Genomic DNA, 23,163 nt, shown 5'->3' with positions numbered 1-23,163 from the left:
GCGGGGGGCGGGGCCCGCTCGGGGCGGGGCCCCCGGGGCTGCCCGAGCGCCCCCCCCCCCCGCCCCCGAGCCCCCGGCCCCGGCCGCGCCCCGGGGAGGCGGCGGGCAGCGCGGGGACCGCCCCGCGTCCCTCCCGGTGACCGGAGACCGCGGCTGCCCGGCCGGATCGCCGTGCCCCTGCTTCTTCGTGCCCCCGGTGGGCGAAGCTCAGCCGCTGCCCGCGCTGCCTGGGGGCACCCCGTACCCGCTGGGGTCGCCCCATATCTACTGGGGGCACCCAGTGCCCACTGGGGACACCCCGTATCTCCCGGGGACATCCCGTGCCCGCTGGGGACACCCCATACCCGCTGGGGACACCCCATACCCGCTGGGGACACCCCATACCTACTGGGGACACCCCATACCCGCTGGGGTCACCCCATACCCGCTGGGGTCACCCCATACCTGCTGGGGTCACCCCATACCCGCTGGGGTCACCCCATACCCACCGTGGGCACCCCACACCCACTGGTGACACCCAGTACCCGTAGGGGTCACCCCATACCCACCGCGGGTGCCCCCAGGCCACGCCGCCCGGCTGCGAGGGGCTGCCGTTCCTCCTTGCCCCCCGTCCCCACCCCGCTCCCACCCCGCCGCCGGGCCCCCGACGTCCTGAAGCGAGCCGGCGGGCGCCCAACGAGCCCCAGCACCCCCCCCCCACCCCCCCCCACCCGGGGACCGCTGAGGAAACGGCCGCCGGCTTCCTCCGCTCAGCCCGGCCCCGCGGCCCTGGAGCTCGCAGAGGCCATGGGCACGTCGGCGGACGACGAGCAGGGCGCGAGCCCCAGAGGTAACGGGGTGAGGCAGCCCCTCGGGGTGCTGGGCGGGGAGGGATGCTGCTGCCGCTGCTCTCAGCGCTCCTCGCGCTCCCCCAGGCCCCGCTTCACCACCTCCCGGACCTTCTTCCCTGTTCCCTGCGCTCTCGGGAGGGTGGAAGCCCAGCTCTGCTCCCCCGCGAGCTGCCCGCCTCCCCAGCGCTCTCTGGGACCCACTGCCGTCCTCCAGAGCCCCCAGCCCCGGCGGTGCCCTGTGGGCAGGGCGGGAGCCCGGCTGGGGACAGGGTGACATCCCCATGGAGTGACGGAGCCCCAAGCTGGGAGGGTGCTGGGGAGGGGGGGCACGCAGTGAAAGCAGGCGCTGGGGGGGGGGGGGCTGGCATGTGGCGGCCGCGCTGGATCACAGCCCGGGGGCTGTGGCAAGAAAGCCTTTGGCACGGCTTCGGGCGCTGTGCTGGGGCTAAGGCAGGATGCTGTGGCCCCGCATAGATGCATCAGGTGCCTTTGGGAGACCAACGAGGCCAGGAGGCTCCTGGCCTCACCTCAGCTTTCGGCAGCGCAGCTGCCCCAGCTGGAGGCTCCTTCCCCTCCAGGACCACCAGGCGCAGAGGCTGTGCCGGCCGCCAGCTCCCCACGCCAGCTGCTGACTCACTGCCCTAACCCTGTTGTGGCATGAGACCCCTTTGGGCGACCCGTCCTCGTCATGCTGGGTCACCTCAGCCTGGGTGACGTCCTGAGCTGGCAGGCTGGGTGACAGCTCCTCAGGGCAGCCTTCTGCGGTGGGATCGCTGGGGGCCCTCCCGGGAGGTCCCGCTCGCCGCCGTCCTGTCCGGCTGCCCACATCTGGGTGTGCTTGGACGTCCGCTCGCGGCCGGCTTCCTGCTTCTGGCCTCGGGGGCCCTTCCTGCCCGCAAGGAGAGGCTTCGTTGTGCTCATTAACCCCTGGCTTCATCCCCAGATGAGGAGTGGCCAGAGGTGGAAAAGGCTGAGAAGTTAGCGAGAGGAGCTGCTCTGAAATGGGCTTCGGGGGTGTTTTACCGCCCCGAAAATCTGGAGGGGCTCGGGCAGTACCGGAGCCGAGAGACGCAGAGGAACAGCTCCATCCAGTCGCGGCTGAAGGTGGGTATTTGGCACGTCCCACCTGATGGGTGCTTTGCCACCTCCCCAAGTAGGGATCCCAGCCAGGGTCTTCTGCATTGAATCATCTTTTTTTCTGCCTCTGGAAAAATCTTGTCCTTTGGTCGGCACTCGGTGGGAGAAATGCAGTTGTTCAGGGGAAAAATTTGGTAACCACCACCTAACACCCCTGGGTATTGTCTGAAGTATTAAAATGAGTCTCCTGTGTCTGTCCATCCTTCGAAACTACACACTAAGAGTGGTTGGACACATCCTGCGTGCGGGAGGCAGCGCTCCCCACCACTGCCCCATCCCAGCACCCACAGCTCCGCTTCCCCATGGCCGGGAGGAGGCGAAGAGCTCCCGCCTGCCCCATCCCTGCCTGCAGATCCACCACGGGAGCAGCAGTATTTCTGCACACGTAAATAAGGGATGTGCACACCTCCCTGGTCAGGGCGACTCTGTGATCCCTTTCTGCATAACCTGAAGAACGAATAACCTGATCAGTCTGATTTTGGAGATGGTTCATCCTACCCTGAATGTGGGTGAATTGCCCAAGAGGCAACTTGTTTTCAGTTGCCTCAGAAACAACAACTTATTTCTGTTGATCCTGCATAAAAGTGCTTCTTTGCACCAGGAACCAAAAGCTAAATGGGCAGACGGGGCGTGAAGATGTGCCAGCGCTGCTGCAGGGTTGGAAAAACTGGAAATCCATTTTGGAGCAGGGCTTATGGCCACTGAGGTGTTTCATGCCATCAGTATGACTGGTGGACATCCTGGGGCCCTGGGGCCTGTAAATGTTTTGTAGAAGCAAAGTAGTATTTTAAATCTGAAAGGAGACATCTGGTTACTGCTCACCCTGCTGCCCTGGTAACCCCACGGTGATGCCCTTCTCCCACCTCATGCTCAGTAGCCGTTGGCCACCCCAAACCCTGCACACAGTCTCAGTAAAATGTGACTTAGTGTCCTCAGAGGGGTGATGAGGGACGTTCCTGTCGCTGGAGCAGCCTTCTTGAAGCTGGTGGGATGGGGTCATCGTGAGGGATCGAGAAGGCATGATGGCAGAGGCAGCTCTCCCCCTCCGGGGCTGGGGAAGTGCACGCAAGAGAGGCCTGGCAGGGCTGGGGCAAACAGTGCGCGAGTCCACCAGCCTTTGAGTGCTTCCCCACTGCCTTCTGTTCCCTTCTGCTCCCCAGTCAACTGTCCAGTCCTACCTGGAGGGGGTGAGTGCAGGGCTGGAGCAGCTGCGGTCGGCGGTCCAGGAGGTGCAGAGCGTGTGCCAGGAGCTGGGGGCAGCGCGATGGGCCCTGCTCGACTGCGCGGACCGCTTCCAGGACCTCCAGCAGATGCGGGCGCTGATGGCAGAGCACGTGCAGCTGGCCTCGGTGGTCCAGGTGCTGCCCCAGCTCTTCTCGGGTAAGGCACTGGCCCAGTGCTCGTGGATTTGGGGTGGAAGGCACTCGGGAATATTCCAGTCCAACCTCGGGCTCTACACAGGGCTGGTGGCAAAGCTAGAGCAGGTTGCTCAGGCTTTGCTGATCGGGTTTGGAAAGTCTCCGTGGATGGAGATGCAGCCGCCTCTGTAGGGCCTCTTCCAGCACCGTGTTTCCAGAGGCCCAGATCTCAGGCCCTTTCCCTCATGATCTCCCTGCTACCCCATGCCCATGATCCCAGCACCTGCTCCCCTTTGCCCCCCTGCACTCAATCCTGGCATCTCTCCTCCCTCTCCCACAGTCCACGAGGTTTTTTCCCATACGCTGCAGCTGCTCCGTGGGCAGCACCTCCTGGAGGCCCACGTGGAGATCATGATGATGGAGCACCTCCGGGATAACATCCTCTCCCAGCTGCACCTTCGTGGGCTCTCCAGCGCCCAGGCAACTGTGCTGTCCTACTTCAGTGGCCTGCAGGAGCTCAACGAGAGCCTGGCCAAGCAGCTGTGGGGCATTGTGGGCAGGAGCCTGCAGCTGGTGCAGGAGGACCCAGTTCTCTTCGTCACCGCTGTAAGGATCATCGAGAGGGAGGAGAAAATAGACGATACTCTGCTCCTGGATGCCACCTTCCTGCCCCCTGGCCGCCCAAAGGGCTGGAGGCAGAAGTTTTACCACGTTCTCCAGGAGACCATCACAGGAACCCACTTCCACACCACCCGCATGGATGCAGGGCTGTCCAGGCACCTGGAGGCGCTGCAAAGGGACATCGTGTCCGAGCTGCGTGTGGTGAAGGACCTGATGGTCCAGTGCGTCCCAGCCCACTACAACATCCTCAGCGTCTGCACCGCCACGTACCACCAGGCCCTCGCTAGCCACCTCCAAGACATCCTCCGAGAAGACCTGGACAAACAGGCGCTCTTCCACCTCCTTAAGTGGGTGCTTCATGTGTACCACAGGTCAGCGGCAACCCCAAGCAGGGGAGGTGCAGGGAGCCAAGGCTGTCACCGGCACGCAGTCCCTGGCTGCTGGGAGTGGCCTTGGGGAGGGCAGAGGTAGGAACTGCTGGAAAATGCAGGTCTTCCCAGCCCAGTCCCACCTCTGCCCTCCAGCTCCGAGATGATGGGTCACCCGGACCTTCTCCCAGAAGTGGATGTTTCTTCTCTGGGCCCCTTGATTTCCCCCGAGCTTGTGGATCAGACAGAGAGGAGATACGTGGTGAAACTCAAGGTGAGTGAACAGGACAGCACATGTGCGGTGCGTGCAGGGGCCCAGCCTTGGCCACCTCACAGGCATCTGCTCTGACAGCAGCGTGGGCCCCTGAGCCTGGGGGATGAGGCCCAGGACTTGCTCCTGGGCTGTGCATTGGGTCCAGAGGGAGCTGGTACCTGACGTCTTGGGCTGGCCATGGCGGGCGTCCTTCCCGCAGGCTAGTGTGCTGGAGTGGATGCCGAGGACCCTGAACAGGGAGTTCGAGGAGTGGTTCGGGGAAAAGGAACCCAAGACGGACCATCAGGGCTTCTTCCAGTCAGACCTGCCCACTGATGTCATAGAGGTGGGTCCCCAGCACCACGGGTTGGCACCTTGTGCCCTTGCTGTCTTGCTGGCTTGTCTAGGGCCACATTGTGCTTGTTGTAGCTCTGAGATGTGATCAGGCTCTCCCCTTCCCTCTCCTGGGCTGCCACTGAGGGGCAGACATGCAGTGCCCCATGAGGAGCAGCTGGGGTATGGCCATGCTGAGAGCCCCCCAAAAGGGGGCCATGGCCTGCAGCCACTGACTCACCTCCACTGTCCTCTCCCCGTGCAGATGCTGAATAGTAATATCAAGGTAACTTCCTCGATCACCAACTCTCTGCAGCAGAAGGTCTACAACATGGCCTTGGAGGAGCTCGAGGCATTTCTGGGCCGGTCAGTGGAGCCCCTCACACCCCTTCCCCTCCTCACAGACCCTGCGCCCCCACAGCCCAGCACCATAGGCTGATGGCAGAGATCTGCCATGTGGCACCCAGTGCTGATCCAGGCCGTGGAAAGCTCAGCAGCCTTTTACCCGTGGGGCTGCTGTCCCAGCTCCTGGTGGCCATCAGCTTCCAGGGCCTGTTCACCCAAGTGCCTCCCTGGTAGTGCGGCGCCTTGTTCTTCCACGGGGTCCAAGATGGGTCCCACTATCCTACCCACTATCCTACCTCCCAGTGGCAGGACTGGAAAGAGCCAAGTGAGCTGGGAGGGTTGTGGGAAGCACATGTGCCCCCAAGAGCCGCAGGAGCGCCCCTGCTCCAGGCATTTGTGGCAAGGTGCCTGCCCATCGTGGTTCACTCGCTGTGTTGCAGTCTGCGGGAAGCCCTAGTGCAATATGGGAAGGAGCACCAGAAGGATCCTACCATACCCAAGTACTACGTCCCCTACCTACTGGCCATGCTCAACAACAACCTGGCTCTCAGGTAACGTGCACCAGCCTCAGCACCTTCTGGCTGCCTCTCAGAGCAACCACTCTACCTGCAAGGAACCACAAGTTCTCCATCCCCCTGCCCAGCTCCCTCTGGGACTAGTGTCCCCACTGTACTTCCCGAGCTACCCGTCCCCTCCCTTCTCTCTCTCTTCTAGCTCCTTTGTCCCCACTCTGCACCCCGACTCTGCCTGCAGAGAAGTCCCTGTGTCCCTCCAGGCTGCTCTAGACAGGATGCAGAAAAAAGCCTGCCAGCTGCTGCTGGAGGAGCTGCTCCTTGACCTGCAGGTACGTTTGTCCACAGTCCCTGAGGCTGGCGGGGATGCAACAGACCTGTCCCCAGAGAACAGCACTATTGCTACACTGCCTACTCCTGCCCAGGATATGGGCCACGTGCTCCATAACAGCGGGCTGCATCCAGCTGGCTATCATCCTGCAAACACATCCCTGCCAGCCTGGCTCCCAGGCCTTGATAAACCACCAGCAGCTCACACGATGGCTGTTGCCTGCCAGCACCACCCTGTATCACCAAGGCAGATAGCCCCAAAACCACCAACTGACAGAGGCTGGGAGCCACAGCCCACCTGGGCTTCCTTGCACTCCTTTTGTGGCTGTTTCATGGCACAAAACCAAGCAGGAGAGAGGCAGTGTCCGTGCAGAGGATACAATCCAATCTGTGACTGCCCAAGTCATTTCCTGCCAGTATAGTCAAATCTAGCTTTCCTGGAGTCTGGACGAAATCTGGAAAAAATAATGGCATTGCTATTTAGGGCTGGAAGGTGAATGCCATGGAAACAAAAGAGCCACTAAAGGATGAAGCGCTCACAGGCAGTGTGGAGATTGCCGTGGCCCCAGCAGATACAGAGAGAATGTGTGCCTCTGGGCAGGAAGAGGATGCTGCTGACAAGGACAGCAGGGGAGGAGGAGGTCAAAGCCCTGAGCGAAAAAAACATTATGTCTAAGCAGGGAAAGTGGGAAGGAGTAGAAATTAAAAATTAAGCTGCAGAAGGACAGGCCAAAAGCAAGCATGTGAGGAGAAGCTTGCTGCCCCAAACCTCAGGTGCTACCTGGGTGCAGTGCAACTCCACGACCCAGGTGAAGCTCAAAATGCTGGTCTGTGGGCATCAAACAGACCCAAAAGTGGCAGTCCCAGTGTATTTCCATCCATTTCCTAATCTACATCACTCCTAGTTTTTTTGCTGGCAGGGCCCTCTTGTACAAATAGGCTTGGGGGCTTTTGCAAGGCAAAGCAGACATGCTTCCAGGCAGCAGGAGGGCAGGTGCTATGAGGTGCTGCGCCACCCTTCAGATGGAACTGCTACAAGAGCAATACGGTGCAGGGCACTTCATGTTTTTCTGTGCTTCTTTCAGCCCCTGTGTGTGCAGCTGGCTTCCCGTAAGTGGCTCTCTGGGTCCCAGCTGGTCAACAGCATGTGCGAAGTGATAGACAAGTACGCAAAGGACTTCTCCCGTGTCAAGAAACCTGTCTTCACGGTACAGTTGCTGCAGGGCTTCTCTCATGTGTCCTCTGACCAGCTGCTTGCCTCTAGGGCAAAGATGTAGGGCTTTGAGCAAACTGGTCTAGTGGAAGGTGTCCATGTCCATGGCGGGGGGGGGGTGGAATTAGATAATCTTTGAGGTCCCTTCCAGCCTGGGCCATTCTATAACTCTGTGATTCTACGGTGGGCAGTAGGGTGCAGTGCTGGGGCGCAGGACACAGCCCAGAGACAGCAGGGCACTGGGAGGGGAGCGGAGATGCAAAGCCACGGTCACTGAAGATTTGCTGGAGAGCCCGTGTCCTCCAGAGCAGCCCCAGGGGCTCCATCATGCAGAAATGTTTGGGGTTTCCCCCAGATTCAGCTGTCCTTCTGTCCTCAGTGCTTGGTGTTGTGTCTGGGCCCTTCCCCCTCTACCTTTCCTGGGCAGTTCATGTCTTACCCCCAGAGCTAACAGCTTTCTTCTGCCCTGGTGCCCAGCTCCTGCTGACAGAGTGCGAGGTCCTGGTTGCAAACCAGTACCTGCGGGCACTCATGCAGAAGAGGATGGTGTGCAAGAGCAAGGAGGAGCGGGGACAGTTCTGTGACCGCTTGCTGCAGGACGCCACGCAGCTCCGGGAGCTCTTCTGTAGCCTGGTGAGAGGTGCCTGAAAGCGGTGGGGAGCTGGGGTGGGGCTATGAGAAGGGGGCACTGCACAAGCCACAGGGTAGCCCCAGAGCAAGGCCAGTGCAGAGTTAGGAGCTGTTCCCCTCCAGTGGGTGCACTGGCTTAGGAAAAAGATGGGGCAGTTACCCTTGATGCACTTGTGAGGAGAAACTGGCTGGAAACTCACATACATCCCGCTCTCCCTCTCAGGGCCTGGATAGGAGTCAGCAGAACCTCGAGGCCGTGTTTGCCGTGCGGGAGCTGCTCTGCCTCAAAGACACGGCTCTGCTCAGCCTGGAGGTGCTGGGCTTCATCACCAAGTACCCTGACGTCAGGTAGGGAGCCCAGCTCTGCTCTCCCATGAGATAGGGTAGGCAGGACTACACTGGGGAGCCAGGTTTGGGCTGCAGAGCATGCAGAAAGAGTTTTCCCATGTCCCAGATTTGAGGGATTCTTGCAAATTTCCAAGGGCAAAAACATAAAAGGAAAAGCAGCTCTGCTGTGGCATTCATCTGTCCATATTTAGTTGCCAAAAGGGTGAGCAATCACAAAACCAAATTGGAAATGTCAGAATTGGCAAAAAAAAAAAAAAAAAACACACATGAAATGCCAAAACCAAAATTTATAAGGTTTGTGGGATTATTTTCAAGCCTATTTAAAGATTTGGCTGGTTTGAAGTGCCAGCTCTCCCCAGCCTCAGCTCAGCTTCTCTGGATCATGGGAGGTTTGGGGGGGGGGGTGCGAGTGCTGCGGGGCTCAGCGATGTGCAGGGCTGCAGAGGTGGCGGTGCTGTGGGCCAGCTGCACCCCGGCTCACCTCCTGCTCTCTGCCCAGCGATGAGCACATCTCCACTTTGCTGGATCTCCGGGGTGACGTCTCCAAGGAGGTGCGACACATGGTGCTGGAAATGATGGCGCAGCACCCCCAGGCCCTGCCCGAGAGCTACCAGCCCATCTTCAGCACCATCCTGGTCCCTGCACCAGAGCTGCCCTTCTGCCTTCGCAAGGGCAAGTGTGCCTGACACAACCCGCTGCCTGCCACGGCCCCGCTCCCCGCTGCCCCTGTGGACACACAGACCACGCGGGACAGCTCCGAGGCTGTGTGTGGGGAGAACGGAGATGCCACGTGGCATCCCCCTTGCGCTGCACCTTGCCCTGTGTCGGGGACAGGCTGGATACGTAGCATCCTTCTCTGGTCTTGCTTTGCTGAGCCAACTGTCACCCCAGTAAGCAGACCCAGGAGACCTGGGTCAGGAGAAAATTCAACCCACAGCTCTGCTGGCCTGCTAAGGCAGCAGTTGAGACCTGCTCAGGTTTAGCCTATTGCCTGTAGGAGAAAGTAGAGCAGCAGAGCGAAGGACAGGAGGCTGCAGCTGGGGTGAGGCCAACTCTCCATGGGGCTGCAGAAACGTCTGCGTTTCCCTGAGGCTCCAGACAGCCAGAGCAGCCTGGGCGTTGATTCTTTGATCACCCCAGCTCTGAGACAAATCGTAGCCTTGCTAGGCCCAGGCTTGCCAGAGGGTTTTGGCCATGTAAGGGCTTCCTCTCCTGTTAACCAGCCTAGGCCATGCATGGATGGGGGGAAGCATCTCAGCCAGCTCATCATGGCTCATGGCAATAGAGAAGAAGGGGTCTCACCACCCTGGGTAATGCCATAACTCTCCCTGCTGGCATGAAGAGAGAGCTCTGAGTTGTGGTGACCTGCCCAACTCCTGGACCCAGCTCTCTTGCCAGCATCCACAACAGCACTGAAGTCCAAGACTTCAACATCTTACAGGACATGAAAGGAGTTTCACCTGTGCGTCAAGCATCCTCTTGTCCCAGCTTCCTCCGTGATAGGCAGCACCATCCTGGGCACTGGTTCTCCCTCCGTCCACTGCCATTGTCCATCGCTTGGTCATCTCCTCCACCGGAGCAAAGTGGGTCTCTGTGCTCAGCTCCCCTGGGAGCTCCCTGCCCAGCCCTCCTTTGCCATCTCCTCCTGCCTGGCCTGCACATGTGTGCGCAGCCCCACAGCACCTTGGGTGGCAGGAGAGGTGACCTCCACACTCTGCTGCACTTGCTGCCTTGTGGCGGGCCTGATCCTGCTGTCCATGTATGGCACTGATACAGAAATAAAGCCTTGAGCTCTGCACGCACTTGCCAGTGTCCTGATTACGTGCCAGAGGACAGGGCACAGGGGTGGCACAGAGCAGAGACTGTCCCTGTGCTCAGCATCGCTCCAAGAATAGCTCCAGGCACTCAGGGGAGGCTGGGGGGACAGAAGTATTCTCTTCAGTCTGGGGTCAGAGGGGCTGGGCAGCTGTTGGGGGGTGGCACAGGGGTTGCGGGGTCAGCCTTGCCATCCTCCCAGGGGCTCACCGTGTGCTCGCCACAGCCCCTGGCTGCCTGGGAAGGCTTCTGCTCACCCCAGCTGGCCCTGGGATGCGCTCACCTGCACAGGGACACACTTCCAGGGGTGGCCTTGGGCCCTGGGAACGTCCAGCTGGGACGTGCGCCTTCCCAGGCACGTGTCACAGCCACACAGAGGAACAGCCCTGGTGCCAAGCAGATCTGAAACAGGCCTGGGGACACGGCGGTCTCCCACAGCCCAGGCACTGGCACCCATCTCAGCCCCATCTATGTGCCAGCAAATAGCCCAAGCGGTAAATGTGCCCCCGTCATGGCCCTACAGGACCCTCACTCCCTGTAGTATCAGAGGCTGCAGCGAGGACCCACACAACTCATCCCAGCAGTGCCCAAGCACCCCTGGTGCCTTTCTGCAGTCCATTCCTGCAGCCATTGACACCAGGGCCACCTGGGGCACGGCAGGCGTAGGCCTGGCACAGCACCGCTGCCCACAGCTGGGACAAGGCACTACAGGGACCTTGCCCTGCCTGGCCACGAGCCACGCGGCTCCCAGCTGCTATAAAGCCCGTGGCCCTGAGACGTGGCCATGTCCTCCCAGGATGGCATTTCTGTGGGCAGTTGCCTGCCTGGCCCTCGCCAGCGCCGTCTCAGGTAAGCAGAGCCACGCATCCAGAGAGGTGGCACCGTACCGGGCAGGTGCAGTGGCCTGCGTCCTTCTGCTCCCCCAGGCACAGCACCCAAGGTGCCACCACGTCTTTGGGGTGCGGGAGGACCGGTGCAGCGCGGATGGCAGCGCAGAGCAGGGGTGCAGCCCCTGGGCACAAGCCCTGAGCGGGGTGCTGTGCCTGGCCACCCTCGTGCCCCTGAGCATCTTCTGCAGGCTGTGGGGTGCCCATTATCAGCCCCTCATTGCAGTACAACGAGAGGATCATCAACGGGCAGAATGCGGTGTCTGGCTCCTGGCCCTGGCAGGTGTCCCTGCAGGTGCGTCACTGTCCTGCTCCCACAGGGCTGGGCGCTGGGGTCGGGACACCCAAGGGGACACCCACACCCCCTGCCTGTCCCCAGCCTTGGGCACAGCCGCAGGGCTCAGCCCCAGCTCTTTTCCTCCTTTTCCTCCCCAGACCCGTACAGGATCCCACTTCTGTGGCGGCTCCCTGATCAACGAGAAATGGGTGGTCACGGCTGCCCACTGCGAATTCAAGTGAGGAGCGATGCCCTCTGGCACCCGCCAGCCCCAGCCCCGTGCCAGAGAACACTGGCCGAGGGACGGGCGCAGCCTCAGGATGCGCCGGGCATCGCGGGGCAGCCCCAAAACCCAGCACCAAAGGGACCGAGCAGCCCACGGCTCCCTCCCCAGCTGGCCCCTTGGCACCACTGCAAGCCCTGGGGCTGCGGAGCCCTTGGGCCAGGTGCTGGCTGCCACAGGGCTCCCTGACCACCCCCCACGCCTCTTGCAGCCCCTACTCCCACGTTGTTGTCCTCGGGGAATATGACCGCAGCTCCGGGTCGGAGGCCGTGCAGGTGAAGACCGTGGCGAAGGTGAGTCGGGTGGATGCGGTGCGGAGGGGGTTACAGCTCCGTGCCATGGCGCGGTGTCTCTTGGAGGGCTGGGACGAGACGTTCTGGCTCTTGGCAGGCCGTCACGCACCCCAACTGGGACGCCTACAACCTCAACAACGACATCACCCTGCTGAAGCTCTCCTCGCCTGCCCAGCTGGGGTCCCGCGTGGCCCCCGTCTGCCTGGCCCCAGCCAACCTGGCTCTGCCCAGCAACCTGCAGTGTGTCACCACCGGCTGGGGACGCACCAACACAAACTGTATGTACCCTGCGGCTTCGGTGGGCTCCCGGCAAGCTAAGCTGCCTCTTGCAGCGGGGGGAAGACGGCATGCATGGCCGTGTGTGGCCACCCTCCTTCCCAAAGGGCCTGGCGGATGCGGGGTACCCACAGGCACCTGCTGGGGGAGCACACGATGTGCACGTGGGGAGGAGGGAGCTGTGGTTGAGTGGCCGTCTGGGCGTGCACAACCATGTGCACGTGTGTGTTGGTGTGGGTACGGGTGTGGGCACGTCCCCAGAGGTGTTTGTGCACAGGCACGAGCTCGCCTTTGCTCTGGGCTGCTTGCACCTTCCCAGAGATGAGTGTGCAAGGGGTACGTCTGCAGGGAGCGGCAACATGCATTGCAGGGCAGCACCCGCACCTTGGCCCTGCCAGCGGGAGCTTCCCCGGGGTGCCCGTGCCCTTACGCAGCGATGTCCGTGTGCTCCCGGAGCCCAGGGCCGTGTGCCTGCCCAGCACAAGCTAACACTGCTTTTTTCCCCAGCCAACGCCTTGGCGGTGCGCCTGCAGCAGGTAACCCTGCCCCTGGTCTCCCAGAGCCAGTGCATGCAGTACTGGGGCAGCAGCATCACCAGCTCCATGCTGTGCGCCGGGGGGGTCGGCGCCTCCTCCTGCCAGGTAAGGAGCTGGATCCCCCCTGCACCGCGGGGCCGCGGAGGATATGGGGGCTGTTGTACCTGGGGAGCCTGAGATCGAGCTCCTAGGGGAGCAGGCATCTGGGGTGGCGGAGATGGGTTTGGAGCGAGGTCCCGGGACCTTGGCACCAGCAGGACGGAGGCACAGCGAAGCCGGGGCTCTCCTCTCCACAGGGTGACTCCGGGGGCCCGCTTGTATACCAGAACGGGAACGTCTGGACCTTGATCGGCATCGTCTCCTGGGGAAACAGCAACTGCAACATCCACACGCCTGCTGTCTACACCCGCGTAAGCCAGTTCCGAAACTGGATCGACTCCATCGTCGCTCAGGGGTAGAGCCGGGGCCGGAGGGATCCCTTTGCCAGGCTCCGTGCCCAGGCAAGGTGAGCTGGGCAGAGCCTCCCAGCACCTCCAGCCCTGCTAGCGAGGGGCTGAGCGCGAAGCGAGGTTCCCCGCGCTGCAGAGGAATAAAGTGCCACCGTTTCCTTGCGCCAGGCGCGGCCTCTGGCTCCTTTCCTCTCGTGGCGCAGACCAGGAGCATGGGGGCAGAACGTGGCTCCTTTCCCTAATCCCGGAGCTGGAGCTTGGTGCCCGGCTGGGACCTGCTGAGCCCGGAGGCATCCATAGCTCAACCCCAGCACCGGGCATGGGGCCGGCTGCAGCTCGGGCACTGCTCAGGGTCTCTATAAGCCAGCAGCTCTACAGACCGGCACCAGCAAGGGCTTTGAGGCTTGCAACAAATGCAGGGAGGGGGGGTGCTGCTGAGTGCACGGGCTTATAAAAGGTCTTTGCCTGGACTTTAAAGCAGTAACACGCGTAGCAGTGTGGGAACACACGAGCTGAGAGGGAGAAGTGTCACGGGCAGCTCCATCTCTTCAGCAAGGTACAAGGGGGCAGCTGGAGCCAGCACGCTGCAGGGCGCGTGCAGGCTTCGCGGTAACACAGCAGTAAACTCGGTGCTATCCCAAAGGAAAATTGGAAGACGAAAAGAAAATTCAAGGCCAGACAATGGATTTTCAGAAGAAGGTGGTATTTTCACACAAGCAGGTGCCAGACAAGGGCAGCAGGGCAGGTGTCGGGGCAGGTGGATGCTGCTTTTCCCAAGGTGCTCTCTTCAGCACCCTGTGTCATCTCAGGTCAAATAAAAAAGCCATGAGCCAGTCAGGGGCTTAAGAGCTGGCTCCTGGCAGCTCAAACTAGAGCTGGTCATCAGGACACAGCAGAGAGGAGCAGGATCAGGCCGTCCCAACATGAGCAGCATTTTTTTTCCTTCACCAGTGATGCAAACATGATATAAAACCCTCACTGCATGAATCGCAGCCCCCAAAATGTTGTCATCACTCTTGTATCAAGCAGTCACAGAGAGAGCGCGATGCCACACATGGACGTACGGCAGAGCCCCGTGCCTTGAAGGCTGGGGTGGGGACACAGGACCCGAGCCTGAGCTGCCTGCAAAGCCCCCCTAAGGCAGGCAGCCGCAGGGACATTGTGCCCAGGGGTCTGCCGCGACATTTGGCTCGTGCTCTCACCCAGTGGGACCTGAAATAAAACTGCCCCGTGGAACAAGCCCACTCTTGGCTTCAGCTGGCTTCTAAACGACTTCAAAGGCAGCCGGAGATGCAGGGAGGGGCTGTACAGGCAGGAGAAAGCACTGGCTGAGAGGCTTTTGCTGGGTGCTCAGGTCACCTTCACCCCTACCCCTGCCCCCTCAGCCCTGAAGAACCCCCTCCCTTGCAGTATGATGTGGTTCAGAAGCAGCACGGGCTTTTCTCTCCTTATTACAGGTTTTCCTATCAGCCCTTAAAAGAGTGAAAGTGGAGAGGTGACAAGTTGCTGTGAGCAAGCCAGAGCACTTCTCTGGCCCTGCCTGCCACCTTGTAGCCCCAGAAAAGTGAACAAAGTGCCCAAAAGCACCCATCCAGCGACCAAACCGTGACTTCTGCGGTGAGGCTGAGCACCCAGCCCACCTGGGGCATCCCACGGCCATCCCAGCCCCTGAGCAAGGCCTCCCTCACGCAGCTCTGGGCAGCCGCAAGGAGGAAGCCAGGGAAGGCTTTTGGGGCACGCTGGTGCCTTCCTGCCGAGGGGCGAGCAGCTCCCAGCTTTTGGTGCCTTCGCTGACCACAGTTCCCAGCTGCCGAGCAGTGTCCTCCAGCCACCGGACCGCGCGTGTGCCAGAATTAATGACAACAGAGCGATGGGGTACACAGAATACATTTACGTGTTTAACAGAGTACACAAAATAAATAATTCTGTACACTCTAATCATAATGTTACAGACTAATTACAATGGTTCAGACTTCACTCTACGCGACAGTACTCAGCGTGGGGGCAGGACACAGAGGCAAGTCACAGAACTGGATGCTTCTCGAGGCAAACGGCCCCGCCGGGGACTAACAGGACATGACCGCCGTGCTTCCGAGCGGTTCCAACCCAGCACAGGAAATTCGGCAACCAAAAATAACAGCAAGCACCGGAAGGCCTCTGGGCCAGAGGGCTTCCCAGGAGGTGTCTTTCCATAGCAAAAGGCAACAAGAAAACTCACAGCATCTGCGTGCGCTCGCGTTAGGTGCTCGTTTCTAGTTTGGGCCAGGGTTTGTTCCACATTCAACAGAAACACAGTGCAACGTAGTTGTGACAGCAGCGAGGAGCACATCTGTCACACACAAGGGATCTACAGTATTACCGCAGGGGAGGACAGCAGGAGAAGAAAACCACGTCGCCGGGCAGACAGCAGCCCTCTCCACCAAAGAGGTGCCAACGGTGGAAGGCTCCAAGCTCCGTGATGCCGCTACCACGGGGCATCTCTGCTGCTTCACATTTTTTTGGCAAATTCACCGCTCAGTAACGCACACCCGACACGCACACACCTGCCTCCGGAGCACCTGAGAGCTGCATTTCTAATCCAGGCTGGAAGACAAGACCGAGTGGTCAGAAAAAGCACCAAAAACCTCCCGAGAGCGGTGCAGGGACCCGGGGCTGGGTACAGGGTGCCCCTCTGGAAGAGCGAGGGATGAGAGCGGGCACCGAGAGCCCAGGCGCCGCATCAGCCACTGCAGAGGGCTCCAGAAAAGCAGTGGGCAGAGGGAAGGGGGCGCCCTGGAGAACAGCACCTCGATGCCCACCGTGAGCCTGCAGCAGGATGGCAACAGGCAGCCTGGAAAACAATTGGCATAATCTAACCCGAGGTGAAGGGCAGCGCCAACCCTGAGCAACAGGGTCCTCACAGGGAGCGTTCTCCCACCTCCAAGGCACCACGTGTCTGCTGTTACATCGCTTCAGGGCTCACTGTGGCTAATGCAGAGCAAAATCCAGAGCCACGGCCCCATAGTGGAGTTAACCACAATTCATGTCCATGCATGGCATGAGCTGAGTGTATTGACATCTCAGGCAGACACTATGGTTCTGCTAGAAAACAGGACTGAGAAATAGAGCAGGGTATAAGAAAATGTAAATTACCAGAGCAGAACATGAACTAAAGGAAGAAAATATCCAAATTGCAATGAAGATAAGAGTCTGAGGTTTCTCGTTTCCAGAACAAGTGTGTAATGCAGGCCCTGTACTGCAGCCGGCTTCCACATCACTACACAGGCCAGCAGGTCAGAGCCCTTTTGTCTGGGCTTACACCCACCACGAGGCTGTAAGGCTGTCCTTCACATACATTTGTACATTTCCAAGAACAGAATCCAGGAACTGGCAGAAGCATCTGGATGGTATTGTAATCCCAATATTAAATGGCACAGACTGCTGCTAGATTGAAGGAGTGAGGGTTTCTACTGCCACTAGGCTCGTGTGTTAGTTTTTAGAAGCCTGAGAAGGGTGAGAAGTAAATCACACCTGGACAAGTAATTGCTTCTTAGCAAAACATGTAGAAAAATACATTATGTACTCAAATCTGGATGCAAAGCTTAACAGTCCGTAGACTACCTAACACTGTTTCTGGAAGACCTTTTCCCATTCATTTCCAATAGCCCTTCAAAATACTGAGGAACCGACAGGTAGCATTCTTTGAAGCGCTAACTGTTGCCCCCAGGAGAGCAGGCAAACTCCCAGGACAAAGTGGTGGGATTTCTTTACACAGCAGTGCTGAGTTCCAAAAGACAAACATACAGAAACCCCTTTACTCCTTAAAACTGCTTTTCCCTGAAAGAAAATACACTGGGACGCAACACCCTGAGCTTCTCATCATGTCTCATGACCCAAGAAAGTCCCAGACCCACTGCTTCTAGCCCCAGCATCATTAGCCTTTGCTTTCTCCTAGCACCCCCAAGGCAGGGTGCTTGCAAACATCTCTTTGAGATGCCGGGGGCGATTGCACATCATTTTACCCAGCAGCGAGCACCCTTCAGGCAGGTGCCCACTAACTCAAAGCTCACACCCGTGTGGGCTACGAGGCTGTTCTGCAGCACGGGCACAGGAGCGAGCAGCGCCACGCCGAGAGGGCGGCTCAACGCCTCAGGCTGCAGGCGTGATCAGCACACCAAACCCCGGCATCTTCCCCAGAACAGGAATGCAACTGGAAGGATCTGGACAAGGACACGCTGCAGTTTGCCACTAGGTGTCATTCCAGCTCCGTTTCATTCTGTTTAACAGAGTACAGGAAACACAAGCGCTCTCTGCTGAGATCTGCACCCAGCTAACGGTTCTTCCATTGAAACTCAGCAACAGCCTGGGACATGTATTTGTTACCTGCATTTTCCTGGCTAATTCAAAACACCACGAGCCAAATCAAGAACCACCATTAAGAGCGAAAGAAGGAAACAAAAAATAAACATAAGAAAAACAAAACATCAGATTTAACTTCTACCATCCTCAAGCAAGGCACTTCTGAAAAGCGTAAACTCCTGAGATGTAAGATAAACCAAGAGCTGAGACACCCCTGCAGAATATACACGAAGACATATGATCAAGAAAATTCACAGTGAAGAGCTTCTTAGAGCACAGGTTGAAGGCACCTGAACCAAGTGCTCAGAATTACAGCACGTAGCCCGTCCCCCCAGCCATCAGACCCAGTTGAAAAATGCGCCACAATTGCAAGGGTAAAAGCACCAAGGAATTGTTCTTGAGCTGGACCTTGCAATGCAGCGTTTGGACCATCACAGTCTTCCAGACAAAGCAAAAACACAAAGATCACTGAGCACACCAAGGCATGCTCAGATGGAGTTCAGCTAGTCCCCCCACTGCCCACACACACTATTGTCTGCATCTAAGAGCCCCTACAAACACCGAATTTAGAAAAGGAAGAGGGATTGAAGCAGAAGTGTTATAATCAAATGATGAAAGGAAAGCCCATGAAGATTTTCCCCATATTTACATTGATTTTTCCATGCAAGAGAAAACATTGCATTAGTAAAGAGATATGAAGCTCTGTCTGTAGAGAAGCCAAAGCCCTGGAGGGAACAGACTCAGTCCTGTTTGGTGCAATTCCCTAACAGCAACGCCTGAGGACCACACGCACCTCCATGCCACAAAGAGGTGGGCTGCAGCCACCCAGCACTGCTCACGCACGCGAAGGATCCCCACCTCTGCCAGGTCATAGCACAAACTCACAACTAACATCACTCCGAACTCTTCCTGGTGAAAGATCAATTGCTGAAAAGAGAAATAAAGCAAAAGTTGCCATAGATGGGAAGATTCTTGTTCTGCTTTGTGAAGGAGGAGAAGCAAGCTTGGTCAGATCAGAGCTTAACATCCTGACCTCCTCTTCACCTCCAAATCCACACATCTGGGCATTTTGATGGTCTAGTGGTTAAAGGAAAGGGTCTCAGACTCCAGGTCTTGGCTCAGTCCATCAGGTTGACTTCCCTGCATAGGCAAAATACCTATTTTAAGGATAAACACGCAAGATGATCTGGGGAGGGCCATGAAAGCACCTAAGAGGACAAAGATCATAGAGATCGTGTGTGATGCTCAAAGCATGCAGAAGACTGTTACAAGTAATGGCTCAAAACCAGAAACCCTCAGAGAGCATCTGGCCATCTCTTAACACACAGGGTACGAACAATTTCCAGTTAATATCTGCCTTAGAGTACTTGCTGCTTTTGAAGAGCTGTTTGCAGTAACCTGAGGGGCACTGAACCGTTAATGAAGCAGAACATGGCAAGCTGCCTGTTTTGTCAGAAATCGTGTCTGATTTATAGTTCCTTATATTGAAACAGGAAAAACTACAACAAAAGGTAGAAGGATCTGAAGAAACTTTTTTTTTTTTCTGTAGGTCACAGAGCTGAAGAAAAACAACTAGTAATTCTGCAATACCAGTTAATGTTGATGGGAGAAAGACTGCATGTGATGCGGTAGGATGGCCACTCAGGAAAGGGCAGCCTGCAAGGGGCCCAGAGCTTTCAATAACATGCAAACCCACGCAAAGGATTTAGAATTCACCCCTGCTGCAAGTGCATGCACGACCGCTGTCCTTGGGTTTCCTCCATCATATTTCTCATCACAAGCTTAGGAACAGCAAGCTGTGTTCAAAGTGGTTACGGCCCCTCCTAGCTTTGGGGTGGAAAGCACACCCCTAAATTCCCTTTTTTTGCCCCAGTGCGGAAAACTCACGCTTTTCCCACTGAAGCCGTGCTGCTTTGCTGCTTGCTGACCAGCGGGGCTGCGGCCAGCAGGGTGAGAGCTCCTTGCAGATGCGACGGAATTTTTACGGCCTTGCTGACACTACAACACGGTGGCACAGACGTCAGTCCTAGAGGGAAAGCCATGCTCTAGAGCCTGGACAGACTGAATCACCCAGCTAAGCACCTACTAGATGCACAGTAAAACTGCAGGGCTTCGTAAGAAAAGCTTCAAAAACCAGCATTTGCCTTCACTTAGACCTGGCCTCTGCTATCGCAAGAGACCAAACCTACCCCAAATGTGCCTTGTTCTGCTGCACTGACTAGGAGGGAAAACATCTCAGCAGGCTTGCACAAAGCTCAGCCCTGCAGCACCCACCTTCCCCTGAGAGGTCCTTCACAAGAGGTCCCCCCATCACCCATCCAGCAGAGGAAAAGCCAAAGGGCAGCTTTTCCCTGGTGGACTTAAGTTACACCTAACGGCTCCACGGCTTTTCTGCGGTGTCTCTTGCTGCTGTCACTCCAGGACTGGGCTTTTCCTAGTCAAGTCCCTACTCTGATCCTACAGAGGCATTTGTGGCCACCTCGCCAGCTCCCAACACCATTTCACTGTCCCAGTGAAGTGATGGCAACATCTGGGGACAGGGAACCAAAGCTTTGGTGTGCTGAAGTGACGTGGTTGGTAACAGTGAGAGGGCCAAGTCACAGCAACAAGAATAAACCGCACGTGGTGGGCACCAGTCCTGCTGAAAGTAGGGAAACCCCTACCAGTACCACTGCACTTGCTCTTGCGTTTGTCTCTCCAAGGACACCCAAAACATCTGCCCCAGCAGCGCAGAGTCCTTTCGCCTCCCCTACATACCGCTCCTTACAGCGGCTTTATACCAACTCAGAAGCCCTGTGCCCCTAACAGAACTGCTGGAGGACGATTCAAGGCAGACAGCAAGGAGCCCCCCAAGAAGCTGCCTCGCCAAGGACATCGCTCTGTGGACCACAAAGTTCCTGCAGGACGATCCTCCTCTCCCTGCCCCTCGATCAGGAGCACCCATGCAGTCAGGATAACCGGAGCCGGACTCCAGCCCCGAGGTCGCAGCACTTCAGTCTGGTTGCCGATTTGCACAGCAGCTCCGCGTGGTGTGAGCAAACCCTCCGCGTCACCACGCCACCGACAGCCCCTTGGGGAAGCCTCACAGCTCCACCGCCGTCACGGAAAGCTGCTGCTGTCTGGCATCTCCTCGGCGCTGCATTGGGACGGGGAGCTGGTGGGCAGCACGCTGTGAGTCAGAGCCAGCCTGGTTCTAGCCGCATGTGACTCATGCCAGCTTGACTGAAAAGGCACCACAGAGTCTGACTAAACCAGCTCAGACTAGGTGTATATATAACATTTTAAATATATACACGTGTATGTGCACACAGGTGTGCACTTAAAGTGATTTTTTTTTCATATGCAAGTGAGAGAAACTGAACGCTCTGGAATCAATAAATAACTATGAACAACCAAGCTCCTGGGCTACAGAAAGAGCTCTTCTCCTCCTTTGCAGCTCCTTAATTTGTCTGTTCCTCGAGGCTCTGAGCTCCAAGCCCACAAGAGCTGCTCCATTTCCTGCATGAGACCCTGTGGCACTGCTCGCCCAGGAGTGCCTGCAGGGTGCGATGGCCACCACAAGGTTCCTTTTCCTCCACACGGGGGGAACACCTGAAGGAGGGGAGGGAGGAACCTGGATGTTCCTCACCAAGTGTGTGTGCAGCAAAGGGTGCTGCACACCTACACTGCAGGGAAGACTTCTGGAGAGACTTCTGGCAGGTCCCAGCCCAGTGCTCAGCCGGTGTATTGCTGCTGGTAGCGCAGGTTGAGCTCTCGCAGCTCCCGTTCCCGAACCCGCCGCGACTTGTTGGACTTGGTGGAGCGGCTGGAGCGCGTGGACTGCGCGGACTTGGTGCTCTGGCAGCGGGACGATGCCCTCTTGAGAAGGTTTTGGGAGATGGAACGGTGCAGGTTCTTCATGGAGGAAGAGGCTGCCATGCTGACCACCCAGGGGTGCTTCAGGGCCTGAAGGGCTGTCATCCTGTCACTGGGGTCCACCGTGAGCAGGCGATCGATGAAATCCTTGGCCAGGTTGGACACGCTGGGCCAGGGCTGAAACACAAAAGAGGTAATTAGCACGAAACATCCTGGCACAAGTCTGCTGATTAATTCATTCATTCCTCCCAGCCCCATAAGGCACTTCAGGGCATTCTGCTTCTTCCACTTGCTCTTTCATCCTCTAGTCTTCCAAGTCGTAACCAACAGCATCTAGCCAAGGAGAATGAGACAATTACTTCAAGAGACTGCGAGGGGAGAGGGAATCCAGCAGCTCAATAGGGATGAAGCTGCTTCAGCTCCGTGCCCCTGGGCCAACCAGCAGCACGGCTGAGCCTGCCTTCCCAGCTAGCAGATGAGCACATGGACACGGACACAGCCAGCCATTCGGGTCAGCGTGGGGCACGGCCAGACCAGCACACCAACCTGCCACCTGCTGGTAAGCAACCAGCCCTTTTCATTCCTTTTATTCCTCTGTTTTCCAAAACCAATTCCTTCCCCAAATCACCTAGATCCCTCCCTTTTCCCAGCCTTCAGCTCTTCCCCCAAACATCTCATAAGAGAGCATGCTCAGGTCACAGGTAAAAAGTTCTAAATCCAACAGGTGTAGTTAGACGTAAGGAATCCTTATGAATGCATACTGACAAAACAGGAAGGAATTTCTTTTGACAAAATACCGTTTTTAAAGAAACAAAACCAAGCCAGAATATAATTAATTAAAACCTTAAGCACACAGCTATGCATGCTGGAACTGTTTCATTTCTGACAGAAGACTGCAGCAGCACCAATGTGAGAGAGGAGAACGTTTCCTTGAGAATGAGCTGTGGACAAAGCTGGGAAGAAAACCATGGCAAAATCCACTGAAGCAGCGGGTGGAGGTGGGCAGCCTGGCTAGCATAAAATACAAGCATTCAAAGGACCCAGGCAACAGCAGGTTTCTGCAATCGCTTGCTGCTGCGTGGCTGTCTCAGCCTTCCTGCAACCACCAATACATGCGCAGAGACCACAGTCCGAGCGGCATTAAAAAACACCATGCAATTCATGCACTGAAGCTTGGGACACATCACATTAACGTCATTCACAGCCACACACGTGTAACTGAGAACAGCACACGGGTTAAAAAAGCAGGCTGCTGTTCCGTGTCTTTCGTTCCTCTTTTGGTGAAGAAGAAAAGAACGTGTCTATTTTAAAATTCAGGGTCCACCATCTGGAAAGTCAGGTATAATGCCCTTTTCTTCTACAAAAGGTTCAAAAAAAGCAGAAAGGTATGTCCTGATTTTTTTGAGGTTTGCAATTTACCAAAAGCAATTTTCTCCTTCAAAAAGGCTAGAAGCCAGCGGCAAGAGAGCTAAATCCACAGGAGGGTTTGGAGCCGAAAGGCAGGATGGTCTCAGAGCCACAGTGCTGCCGCCTACCTGCAGCCCGTCCTGTCCCGTCAGCAAAGATGAGCTCAAACTCTTGCTACGGGCAGGCTGCTTGGACCACCGGGGTACAGAAAGTCTGTTTTACAAGAGCCTGAAGCCGTCTGGCTTACTTACCTTAGCTAAAGTGGTCAAAGGGGATATACGATCACTGTCTCTAACTCTACATGGGAAGAGGGAGAAAATGATAGGAACTACTCAATAGAAAGGAAATACTGGTACATGAACAAAAAACTGTAAGTGTTCTTGAGCATACTCAGGATAGGAATTGAAAATACTTCTAATCATTAGAGCCATCGTGTTCTGGAAGGAAGCACAGCACTCTCTCATGGATT

General features: G+C 57.3%; 3 protein-coding genes across 9 annotated transcripts in view; 2 read left to right on the top strand and 1 right to left on the bottom strand.

Moving 5' to 3' along the window:
- The first annotated feature begins 130 nt into the window (after window positions 1–130).
- Window positions 131–10,080, top strand: EXOC3L1 (exocyst complex component 3 like 1). Of its 3 annotated transcripts, XM_050713147.1 has the most exons (14): window positions 145–829; window positions 1,774–1,934; window positions 3,128–3,347; window positions 3,666–3,931; window positions 4,046–4,317; window positions 4,471–4,588; window positions 4,788–4,913; window positions 5,166–5,266; window positions 5,686–5,796; window positions 5,960–6,089; window positions 7,173–7,295; window positions 7,778–7,933; window positions 8,154–8,278; window positions 8,778–10,080. In XM_050713147.1, the coding sequence occupies exons 1-14, from the start codon at window positions 787–789 to the stop codon at window positions 8,962–8,964; spliced, it is 2,139 nt and encodes a 712-aa protein (XP_050569104.1). In that variant the 5' UTR covers window positions 145–786; the 3' UTR covers window positions 8,965–10,080. The 3 variants fall into 3 exon arrangements, with proteins under 3 accessions (XP_035399123.1, XP_050569104.1, XP_035399124.1); XM_035543230.2 differs by having other exon boundaries at window positions 131–829; window positions 3,666–4,317; XM_035543231.2 differs by having other exon boundaries at window positions 709–829; window positions 3,666–4,317; window positions 5,999–6,089.
- Window positions 10,081–10,890: 810 nt separating this feature from the next.
- On the top strand, window positions 10,891–13,103 carry CTRL (chymotrypsin like). The gene is made up of 7 exons (XM_035543232.1): window positions 10,891–10,942; window positions 11,172–11,275; window positions 11,416–11,495; window positions 11,752–11,833; window positions 11,931–12,111; window positions 12,617–12,750; window positions 12,942–13,103. Exons 1-7 carry the CDS (start codon window positions 10,891–10,893, stop codon window positions 13,101–13,103), a joined length of 795 nt encoding a protein of 264 aa, XP_035399125.1.
- A 1,862-nt stretch (window positions 13,104–14,965) lies between these two features.
- Window positions 14,966–23,163, bottom strand: part of PSKH1 (protein serine kinase H1) — a 38,898-nt gene continuing 30,700 nt past the window's right edge. For all 5 annotated transcript variants that reach the window (XM_035543233.1, XM_035543234.2, XM_035543236.2 and 2 more), the window contains exon 4: window positions 14,966–21,464. In XM_035543233.1, coding sequence (XP_035399126.1) covers window positions 21,147–21,464 — 318 coding nt within the window. In that variant the 3' untranslated portion in view covers window positions 14,966–21,146. The remainder of the gene's footprint in view (window positions 21,465–23,163) is intronic.

This window comes from Cygnus atratus, chromosome 12 (genome assembly GCF_013377495.2).
Source record: "Cygnus atratus isolate AKBS03 ecotype Queensland, Australia chromosome 12, CAtr_DNAZoo_HiC_assembly, whole genome shotgun sequence".
Taxonomy (NCBI): Eukaryota; Metazoa; Chordata; class Aves; order Anseriformes; family Anatidae; genus Cygnus; species Cygnus atratus.
Note: the sequence above shows the minus strand (reverse complement) of the source record. Positions and strands in the feature narration are given on the sequence as shown.